Genomic DNA, 12,415 nt, shown 5'->3' on the forward strand with positions numbered 1-12,415 from the left:
CACCGTTCTTCTTTGCCTCAATCCTGACTAATTTCCCAGTCCCTGCCGCTGAAAAACATCCCCACAGCATGATGCTGCCACCACCATGCTTCACTGTAGGGAAGGTGCCAGGTTTCCTCCAGATGCGACGCTTAGCATTCAGGCCAAAAGTGTTCAATCTTGGTTTCATCAGACCTGAGAATCTTGTTTCTCATGGTCTGAGAGTCTTGAGGTGCCTTTTGTCAAACACCAAGCGGGCTATCATGTGCCTTTTACTGAGGAGTGGCTGCCGTCTGGCCACCCTGCCATAAAGGCCTGATTGGTGGAGTGCTGCAGAGATGGTTGTCCTTCTGGAAGGTTGTCCTTCTGGAAGGTTCTCCAATCTTCACAGAGGACCTCTGGAGCTCTGTCAGAGTGACCATTGGGTTCTTGGTCACTTCCCTGACCAAGGCCCTTCTTGCTCAGTTTGGCCGGGTGGCCAGCTCTAGGAAGAGTCTTGATGGTTCCAAATTTCTTCCATTTAAGAATGATGGAAGCCACTGTGTTTTTGGGGACCTTCAATGCTGCAGAAATGTTTTGGTACCATTCCCCAGATCCTGTCTCGGAACTCTACGGACAATTCCTTCAACCTCATGGCTTGGTTTTTGCTCTGACATGCACTGTCAACTGTGGGACCTTATATAGACAGGTGTGTGCCCTTCCAAATGATGTCCAATCAATTGAATTTACCACAGATTAACTTTAATCAAGTTGTAGAAACATCTCAAGGATGATCAATGGAAACAGGATGCACCTGACATCCATTTCGTGTCTCATAGCAAAGGGTCTGAATACTTATGTAAATAAGGTATTTCGGGTTTTTAATTTATTTAACCTTTATTTAACAAGGCAAGTCAGTTAAGAACAAATTATTATTTACAATGACGGCCCACCCCAGCCAAGCCCTAACCCAGACAACGCTGGGCCAATTGTGCGCCACCCTATGGCACTCCCAATCACGGCCGGTTGTGATACAGCCTGGAAGCGGACCAGGATCTGTCGTGACGCTTCTAGCACTGAGATGCAGTGCCTTAGACCGCTGCGCCACTAACATTTCTAAAAAACTGTTTTCGCTTTGTCATTATGGGGTATTGTGTGTAGATTGCTGAGGATTTTTTTTAAATGTAATCAATTTTAGAATAAGGCTATAACGTAACAAAATGTGGAAAAAATCAAGGGGTCTGGATACTTTCCAAATGCACTGTAGGCTGTGTGAGGAGAGTGACAGTGTGAAATAATAGCATCCACAAGCCAGATGGGAGTATTGACAGTGTGGATTTGTCTATAACATCCTTATTTCTGCACGCTGGAGCTGACACCACACCAGAGTAGCATGATAGGGCATACAGCCATAAGGGAAACAAGAACCATTCTTAAAATCTGGACTCTGAATCGCTCACTACAAGCTCACTGGAAAATAAATTGAATTGCTCACTACAAGCTCACTGGAAAAGAAACATCTAAGGCTGGCTTTGCTGGCTTTTACTAACTAATGAGAAATATAGCAGGAAGCTAAATAAGAAGATAATGAACTCACCCCTTTTAAATCACAAACTATACATTTTTGCATCACAGAAAAACAATAAATAGCTCTCAGGAATAACTCTGAATAGCTTTACAACAGTAACATCCCCCATTAGTGTTACTCTTATTACTTACTGACTTACTACTCTTGGGCAGTTTGGCTATTCAAATCCATGCCCTTTCAGACTAAACAGAGGCAGGAGGATATATGTTAGTATGATAATAAAGTGAGGCTAGATGTCAGTGTAGATTCATCAGCCTGCCATCCCAGGGTCCCTCTTCACAAAGCACTTTTCAAATGAAATACTCTAGCAGGCCACACCAAGAGGAGAGGAGGAGATAGCAGTAAGCAATAACACAGCTCAAAGCGTTTAGGGATAATTTTCCCAGATAAATAAACAGATTAATTATTCATATCCGAGGAACTTTAAAGTGCTTTCATGGTTTGGTTGCTTGGTAGATAAATGGATCCTTTCAGCCTGATAACAGAGTATTATTTCTTGTTGTGGAATTTGTCTCTAGTGTATGTTTTCAGAGGAAAGCTAGAGGAAGTGCTTTAATTAAAATGAAAAAGCTCTGTACTCCGAGCTCCACCTAACTCAAGGGCAAAAGGAACATCAGAGCAACTTTTAAGAGGTAAAAGGCAAGTTTAGGAGATCAAATCCTGTGGTGATTTTAGATAGACTTGGTGATTTACCTCACACTCTTTCACATAAGAGGTTAAGATATTTTTGAATAAAAAATATAAACATCCAAACAAACAACTCATCAAACCTGGGAATACAGTGTGTGAAAGTCTATACATAGAACTAACTATCCTTTTCCTCAAACATTATCACCATTTCCCATCAGGGGCCCAACAGAACTGGCAAAAGAGATTGAGATACGCAATTATCTCAAGGACAGACCCAGCAGAAATGACAGAAACTAGCACCAGGTTGCAATTAGAGGCACTTTTTTATTGAATTAAGATACCGTATGCTGTTCTTGGAGAGGCTACCAGAGTCTGCTTATTCAATTTTCCTGTTTATGTGTGGAGCTAGTGCTGAATACTGATGGCCACTTCAACATGGAACCTGACTGATACTGACTTGAATTTTACCGGTTACTTTTTGAAAGGGCACCTTTGATTTCATTTCTAAGATGTTGGAGAAAAAGAAGCACCTATTTTATATGTTGCTATATGAATAGATTAAAGAAATACAATTTATTTTTCGTGAATATATGACAATGTGAATCTTGATATGTGTAGTGAGAAAAACAAAAATAATGTATTCTCTATATCAAAAAGATTTCTCAGATATTGTATAAAGTATTATTTCTGTTTTGTTCTTCTTGTAAAACCGGTGTTTATACTGAAAAAGAGACCCTGCCTTTGGGCAAGATATAATGAGTGCATTTCTAAGTTGTGGTGTTTCAAGTTGTGCGAAAATACATTTTTATCGTACAGACAGAGGCCGTAATCCTTTCAGTTACGACAGTAGTTACTTGAGAAATCTCAAATATGAGTTCAAAGTAAAACATTTAGAGTAATGATAAAAGGGAATGCATTATTCAAAGCAAAGCTTTCTAAAGACTAAGACTTTAAAGAGAAACAGTCTTACAAAATTACAGAAACATGAGGAGCGATATTCACAAGGACCTACTGCCCGAATCCAATAAATATATAAATAAAATAGAAAAAGCCACAATGTTTTATGTTCGTGTTTAAACATCATGGTGTAGTCTTAATTATGCTTTCCTTACATCTCGACTAAAACTTAAAACTTACTATTAAAAAACATTGTGTTCTAATTTGCTTGAGGTGTGCAGCTACATACACACTGAGTGTACAAAACATTAGGAACACATGCTCTTTCCATGACAGATTGACCAGGTGAATCCAGGTGAAAGCTATGATCCATTATTGATGTCACCTGTTAAATCCACTTCAATCAGTGTAGATGAAGGGGAGAAGACAGGTTAAAGAAGGATTTTTAAGACTGGAGACAATTGAGACACGGATTGTGTATGTATACCATTCAGAGGGTGAACAGGTTTGACTGTGTCAAGAACTGCAAAGCTGCTGGGTTTTTCACGCTCAACAGTTTCCTGTGTGTATCAAGAATGGTCCACCACCCAAAGGACATCCAGCCAACTTGACACAAGTGTGGGAAGCATTGAAGTCAACACAGGCCAGCATCCCTGTGGAACGCTTTGACACCTTGTAGAGTCCATGCCCCGACAAATTTAGGCTGTTCTGAGGGCAAAAGGGGGTGCAACTCAATATTATATCCTAATGTTTTATACACTCAGTATATAACGCTTAATGTACTAATGGGGAATGAAGCATTCCAGGGACCGACCAGGACCAACCCTGCTTAGCTTCAGCAGCATGCCACCCTGCATCCCTCTGCTGGCTTTCTGCAGAAGCTAAGCAGGGTTGGTCCTGGTCGGTCCCTGGAATGCTGATGGAAGTGGTGTTGGAGGGCCAGTAGGAGGCACTCTTTCCTCTGGTTAAAAAAATATATATATCCCAATTCCCCATGGCAGTGATTGGGGACTTTGTCCTGTGTAGGGTGATGTTAAATGAGTGTCCTGACTTTCTGTTATTCACTTATTGTAAGAGAATGGGTGTTAACCCCAGTGTAATGGCTAAATTCCCAATCAATTTACCTGGGAAATTATGTAGTGACAGCCATTACGATATTCTCAAAATAGTCTAGTGTTGTGACAGCACAACTCAAGCTAAGTGTTATGTTTGAAGGCTGTCAATTGCACTGCCAATAAGATAAAGAAGACCTTGCTAGCCAAATGGTCTAGCTTTACTGATATGGCCCTAATCCTAAAATTTGAACCCTAATTTACCCCAGTTAATCACTCATCCGGCCTATTGAAGTCATAATTGGCAAAGACAATGAGAAGTACTTACACCTCAAAAGGGGTAAAGAGTAAACAGTAGAACATGGAAACTACCCACACACTATAATGAGACAATATTTTGACCATTATGATATATCTGTCACTGCCCTTCTGTTTTTTGTCACTGCAGACTTACCTCACATGTAGAAGAGCGGCGTAGGCCTCACTGCCAGCTAGGACATAGCTGATCCCAATAGACACACTGAGAACAGAGAGAGGGGACTTGTTATTTATAAGCCCTCACTTCATCAAACTAATTAGTGTCTGTTTCACTCAAGTGTGCAGTGACGAGTTACCGGTACTCAAACTGACATCAAGCAGGAAATCTGTTCTGTGCACAGTGCCTTCAACAGACTGAGGTAAAGTTACCACAAGACAAGTACTTCAAATAAGTGACAGAAAGACAAGCTCATATCTTATAGATACCTTACAGCTTTCTTTTTCACATCGGAAACAACGGTATCATCTTTGAGGGTGTGATATGTGAACATTGTGTTTTGAAAGGCTTCAGGCCACAAAATCGAATCATGGAGCAGGAAAAAACATCAAATTAAGAAGATTGACGTTTTGATTTGTGACATACAGTAGACAGAGTGAGGATGATAAAGGATGATGAAGAATGAGCTAGTTGATGATGAAGGAGAATGAGATACTGTATAGATAATGTAGATGCTGGGTGGGAAGAGGGAATTGACTTAACAATGCTGTTTATCATCCCAAGGCCACTGTCAGCAGGCAGCACTATGCAGCAGCAGTGTTGAGGTGTAGTGATGGTTGTTTTAGGAGCAGGCAGGCGGAGGGGGGGAAAGAGGGGTCACACAGCTGGGCATTGATCGACTACTAAGCCCCTTGAACACAATGAAGGGGGTATCGATTGAGAAGGCGTTAGTGAGAGCTGTCTAAATGCTGATAACAAGGCCCATTCCATCAACAGAGTGGGGGCCAGTCCAGAGTAATAAACCAAACATTACACTGAAGATCACTGCCGACAGTTTGGTTAGCGCTCGTGTCCGGTGGCGTGATTCTCATTGACAAAAAAACATCTGAAAGGGAGCAGTGGTTCATGTACTGTATTTATTCTATAACCAGGCAAAATAAAAAGGCACATATGCTTTGGTATCAAGGACTGAAAGGCCAGAATATTACGGAATAAACTCAATGACACAAGATAAATCAATAAAATGTAAAATAACAATGTTTTTGAAGCTTTAAGGCATACTACCTACCACATAGGACCAATGTTCTGAATGGTTTATTGATCAGAACAAAATAATCTCATTATGCAAATCCAGCGTTAGAAATAATGCCACCTACAAAATGAAGTCAGCTGATTAATGCTCGTTTCCTCATTTGTGCAGAATATATTTGACTGGACGGGCCATTATTTTGAGGGGAAAAATAAGAAGTGTTCGTTAGGAAAGACATGACATTTCACCTATAAATAACAGGCGGCTCCCCGCCAGTCTAGAGGGCACGGGATGGATTAAAAATCCACTTAGTGTTCTGATCCTACAAGGTCAAGTCTTCCCCTTAGTCACAGACAGCAGAGGAAAGGGAGAGAAAGAGAGAGAGACCAGCGATAACGCACTCCAGTGCCTCGCCTTCATTAACCTTTTTGTCTTTATTAAAAGATCTTCATCAGCCCAGCAGGCTGGCCACTGGTGACATTTTAGGAGTTTCCATGTTAACTCCCGAGAAGCTGCAGGGTCCCAGCAGGTGTGTCCTTCCTTCCCCTGAGGCTGTCTAGGGCTGTCTCTAGGTCTTCCTTAAAACATTAGTACAGTGGCTACTCATTTAAAAGTTGCATAATACCGCAGTTTAGCGTGCAATATATTTCAATATAACAGAATAGCATGTTTTGAGTTTAATTTATCTCTGCTTAGTAGCTGAGGCTTCTTTGAGTGCACCATCAACTTGTTAATTTATCAGACATCACTTGCGTATTGTTAGGTTCTAAATATCAAAGTAAGAAACCGAAGGACACTATGAAAGCTTAAACCAAGTTTATTCCTCACAAAGGATCGAAACAGCTGAACAGACAAAGACATGGTTCCACCAGAGGTGGTATATATATATATATATACCCCAATTTGGGGTGGAATCTCCTCCTTCTCTTGAAACACTACCTTCTCCCTTAATTTGACCTGACCTCAACCCCCTTCATCGCTAATCCACAGCTCTCTCCCCTTATCAGTGCCTGCCACATGTGATCGTTTTACCTACACTCAGTACAACACTGATCATATACATTCCTTCTACAGATAACCATTAACTTCAGGTGCAGACCCTCTAGACCGTAGCACTCAATATTTCAATAGGATACCTGATAATTAACACTACCATATCCAGACAGAATGTAAACGCTATACATTCCCCTCTCTCCCTCGATGAATAAGTATATTTTATATTCTCAGAACCCAACAATATATTCAATGTGACGCTCCTGAATTTGTCTGACCCGTCTCAGTGCTTCTCCTTCCAATAGGGCGCTTCCCCTTCAATCGTGATGATATCGTGATGATTTATGTGATCAGTTGTAGTTGATGACGTATTGAGATTTGATACTCTTTATGGTTGTGTGGTAAAAGAGTTTGATATTTTGATTGTATGAAAAGAGACTGGGTTTACGCTACACTTGTATGAATGGACAAACATTGCGTGACTAAGGTCATTTGAGTTCCCTGAACTCCTTTACCGGGCTGGACTCTTTTAGGCCCAAGGTACAGGACTTTTCTGGAGGAACCAGAGATCATTATTTGTTATGTTATTATGTGTGTGTAATAATTTATGTTGCTAATACAACCCAAGCAAAATATCAATATCAAAATCAATATTTTCTCTGGTAGGCACAACCTACCTGACTCCCGTTACATCAGTCAACACATATATTTTAAGAATATAATGGAATATAACAGAATGTTTTTGATTCTCTTACAATAAAAACATTACAGTGTAACACCAGTTATATTAAGTAATAGGCTACAGTCCAGTTACAGATTCTTCTGACAAATTAGAAACAAAAAAAGATGTGTTTTTCCGGGTGTGCACGTGGGACAAAGGAAGAGCAATTCTTACACTATTGTTCTAAATGTAATCATCCTCTTCATCATTCAGTTCCTTCAAGTGCACAATTATCAGTTTCTATCTGGTTTCTATCACCTATTCATCAATTCATGTCATTCATTCAATGAGGAGAGAGACACATTAGCTCCTGGGTACCAACGCTTTACACATTCACATTTTGACAGTTGGAATTTCATGACTTTTCTATGACTTCTCCATGACTCTTAACTAAATTTCCATGACCAACAATTGGCGCTTACTTTTTATGTACATATAAAACAGTAAGTGTAATATGGTATCGACAGTGGGAGGCTGCTCTCTGATCCCTTGTACCATCTCCTGTCGTTGTGCAAGGCACTTAACCCCCCACAATGTAAAATACCTGTTAGGCAATTGTATAAAACACGTGTGGCCAAACCTCGGTCTGGAGAGCTACTGCTGTCTGCTGACGAGTATTTTTCTCCGCTCATACAGGAGTCATAAAGGCTTAGTGTACTAATTTGGTGGATTTTTGTTTTCTTTGATATATCAGGGGGTGATTCAGCACCCCTACTTCCCGTGGCTATGTGAACATATTGAGTTGCAATGTCCCATAGATTGGAAACCCAAATCGACTGGAAGTATCTATACTGAAAACAAATAAACGCAACATTCAAACATTTTAAGATTTTACTAAGTTACATTTCATATAAGGAAATCAGTCAATTTAAATAAATTCATAAGGCCCTAATCTATGGATTTCACATGACTGGGCAGGGGAACAGCCATATGGGTGGGCCTGGGAGGGCATAGGCCCACCCACTTGGGAGCCAGGTATACCCACTATGGAGCCAGGCCCAGCCAATCAGAATGAGTTTTTCCCCACAAAACATCTTCATTACAGACAGATATATTCCTCAGTTTCATCAGCTGTCAGGGTGGCTTGTCTCAGACGATCCCGCAACTATAGAAGCCGGATGTGGAGGTCCTGGGCAGTTTGTGAGGCCGGTTGGATATACTGCCAAATTCTCTAAAATGACATTGGAGGCGGTTATTGGTAGAGAAATTAACATTAAATTCTCTGGCAACAGCTCTGGTTCTCTGTGTTTGGCGCCGGCAGGGATGGACCCCTCGCTTCGCGTTCTTAGGAAACTATGCAGTATTTTTTTAACGTATTATTTCTTACACTGTTACCCCAGGAAATATGAAGTCTTATTACATTCAGCCAGGGTGAACTATTGGATATAAGAGCAATGTCAACTTTCTAACACTACGACCAGGAATACGACTTTCCCGAAGCGGATCCTCTGTTTGGACCACCACCCAGGACAATGGATTGGATCCCAGTAGGCAACCCAAAACAACGGTGCCGCAGAAGGGGCATATGGAGCGGTCTTCTGGTCAGGCTCCGTTGAAGGGCACATCGCCCACCGCTCCCAAGTATACTACTCGCCAATGTCCAGTCTCTTGACAACAAGGTAGATGAAATTCGAGCAAGAGTTGCCTTCCAGTGAGACATCAGAGATTGTAACATTCTTTGTTTCACGGAAACATGGCTCACTCGGGATACGTTATCAGAGTCGATACAGCCACCCGGTTTCTTCACGCATTGCACCGATAGAAACAAACATCTCTCTGGTAAGAAGAAGGGCGGGGGTGTATGCCTTATGATTAACGAGTAGTGGTGTGATCATAACAACATACCGGAACTCAAGTCCTTTTGTTCACCTGACTTAGAATTCCTTACGATCAAATGCCGACCGCATTATCTACTAAGAGAATTTTCTTCAATTACAATCACAGTCGTGTATATCCCCCCCCAAGCAGACACCTCGACGGCCCTGAAAGAACTTCATTGGACTCTATGTAAACTGGAAACCACATATCCTGAGGCTGCATTTATTGTAGCTGGGGATTTTAACAAGGCTAATCTGAAAACAAGGCTGCCTAAATTTTATCAGCATATCAAATACACGACCCAGGCTGGTAAAACTCTGGAACATTGCTACTCTAATTTCCACGATGCATACAAAGCCCTCCCTCGCCCTCCTTTCAGCAAATCTGACCACGACTCCATTTTGTTGCGCCGAGCCTATAAACAGAAACTAAAACAGGAAGCGACCATGCTCAGGTCTCTTCAACGCTGGTCCAACCAATTGGATTCCACACTTAAAGATTGCTTCGATCACGTGGATTGGGATATGTTCCGGATCGCATCGGACAATAACATTAATGTATACGCTGTTTCGGTGAGCAACTTTATTAGCAAGTGCATCGGTGATGTGGTACCCACAGTGAATTATTAAAGCCTTCCCCAACCAGAAACCGTGGAGTGATGCTTTTAATCATGGCAAGGCGACCGGAAACATAACCAAATACAAACAGTGTAGCTATTCCCTCCGCAAGGCAATCAAACATGCTAAGCATCAGTATAGAGACAAAGTAGAGTCGCAATTCAACAGCTCAGACACGAGACGTATGTGGCAGGGGCTACAGTCAATTCACGGACTACAAAAAGAAAACCAGCCCCATCTCAGACACCGATATCTTGCTCCCAGACCAGCTAAACTAAACCAACTAAACTTCTTTGTTCACTTTGAGGGCAATACAGTGCCACTGACCGCTACCAAAACCTGTGAGTAAAATATTTAAACGTGTTAACCCTCGCAAGGCTTCCGGCCCAGACGGCATCCCTAGCCGCGTCCTCAGAGCATGCGCAGACCAGCTGGCTGGTGTGTTTACGGACATATTCAATCAATCCCAATCCCAGTCTGCTGTTCCCACATGCTTCAAGAGGGCCACCATTATTCCTGTTCCCAAGAAAGCTAAAGTAACTGAGCTAAACAACTATAGCCCTGTAGCACTCACTTCCATCATCATGAAGTGCTTTGAGAGACTAGTCAAGGATCATATCACCTCCACCCTACCTGACCCCCTAGACCCACTCCAATTTGCTTACCGCCGCAATAGGTCCACAGACGACGCAATCGCAATCACACTGCACACTGCCCTAACCCATCTGGACAAGAGGAATACCTATGTAAGAATGCTGTTCATCGATTACAGCTCAGCATTCAACACCATAGTACTCTCCAAACTCATCACCCTGGGTCTCGACCCCAACCTGTGCAACTGGGTCTTGGACTTTCTGACGGGCCGCCCCCAGGTGGTGAGGGTAGGAAACAACATCTCCACCCCGCTGATCCTCAACCCTGGGGCTCCACAACGGTGCGTTCCTAGCCCTCTCCTGTACTCCCTGTTCACCCATGACTGAGTGGCCATGCACACCTCCAACTCAATCATCAAGTTTGCAGAAGACACTATAGTGGTAAGCTTGATTACCAACAACGACGAGACGGCCTACAGGGAGGAGAGGAGGGCCCTCGCAGTGTGGTGTCAGTAAAATAACCTCACGTCAACAAAATAAAGGAGATGATCGTGGACTTCAGGAAACAGCAGAGGGAGCACCCCCCTATCCACATCGACGGGACAGTAGTGGAGAAGGTGGAAATGTTTTAAGTTTAAGTTCCTTGGCGTACACATTACAGGCAAACTGAAATGGTCCACCCACACAGACAGCGTGGTGAAAAAGGCGCAACAGCGCCTCTTCTACCTCAGGAGGCTGAAGAAATTTGACTTGTCACCAAAAACACTCACACATTTTTACAGATGCACAATCGAGAGCATCCTATTGGGCTGTATCAACGCCTGGTACGGCAATTGCTTCAGCCACAACCGTAAGGCTCTCCAGAGGGTAGTGAGGTCTGCACAACACAACACCGGGGGCAAACAACCTGCCCTCCAGGACACCTACACCACCCGATGTCACAGGAAGGCCAAAAAGATCATCAAGGACAACAACCACCCGAGCCACTGCCTGTTCACCCCGCTATCATCCAGAAGGCGAGGTCAGTACAGGTGCATCAAAGCTGGGACCGAGAGACTGAAAAACAGCTTCTATCTCAAGGCCATCAGACTGTTAAACGTCTTATGGCTGCAGGGGCAGTATTGAGTAGCTTGGATGAAAAGGTGCCCAGAGGTGCCCAGAGTAAACTGCCTGCTCCTCAGTCCCAGTTGCTAATAGATGCATATTATTAGTAGTATTGGATAGAAAACACTCTGAAGTTTCTAAAACTGTTTGAATGATGTCTATGAGTATAACAGAACTCATATAGCAGGCAAAAACCTGAGAAAAATCCAAACAGGAAGTGGGAAATCTGAGGTTGGTCGATTTTCAACTCAGCCCCTATCGAATACACAGTGGGATATTGGTCAAGTTGCACTTCCTAAGGCTTCCACTAGATCAACCGTCTTTAGAAATGTGTTTGAGGATTCTACTGTGAAGTGGAGCCGAATGAGAGGGGAATGAGTCAGGAGTCTGGCAGAGTGCCACAGGCTGGTCACGCGCTTTTCACATGAGAGGGAGCTGCGTTCCTTTGCTTTTCTGAAGACAAAGGAATTCTCCGGTAGAACCTTATTGATGATTTATGTTAAAAACATCCTAAAGATTGATTCCATACATCGTTTGTGACATGTTACTAAAGGACTGTAACGGAACTTTTTGACATTTCGTCTGCAACTAGTGAACGCGCTTCGTGAGTTTTGATTTGTTTACCAAACGCGCTAACAAAAGTAGCTATTTGGACAAATGATGGACATTATCGAACAAATCAAACATTTATTGTGGAACTGGGCTTCCTGGGAGTGCATTCCGATCAAGATCATCAAAGGTAAGTGAATATTTATGACGCTATTTCTGACTTTTCTGACACATCTCCTTCTTTGGAAAATGGCTGGATGTTTTTCTGTGACTAGCGCTGACCTAACATAATCGTAAGGTGTGCTTTCGCCGTAAAGCTTTTTTGAAATCTGACACAGCGGTTGCATTAGGGAGAAGTTTATCTATATTTCCATGCATAACACTTGTATC

General features: G+C 42.5%; 1 protein-coding gene across 1 annotated transcript in view; it reads right to left on the reverse strand.

Moving 5' to 3' along the window:
* Positions 1-12,415, reverse strand: part of LOC109902987 (uncharacterized) — a 97,214-nt gene that overhangs the window by 61,242 nt on the left and 23,557 nt on the right. Inside the window, exon 7 of the mRNA XM_031785954.1 lies at positions 4,580-4,645. Coding sequence (XP_031641814.1) covers positions 4,580-4,645 — 66 coding nt within the window. The remainder of the gene's footprint in view (positions 1-4,579; positions 4,646-12,415) is intronic.

The sequence above is a fragment of the Oncorhynchus kisutch genome, linkage group LG13 (genome assembly GCF_002021735.2).
Source record: "Oncorhynchus kisutch isolate 150728-3 linkage group LG13, Okis_V2, whole genome shotgun sequence".
NCBI lineage: Eukaryota > Metazoa > Chordata > Actinopteri > Salmoniformes > Salmonidae > Oncorhynchus > Oncorhynchus kisutch.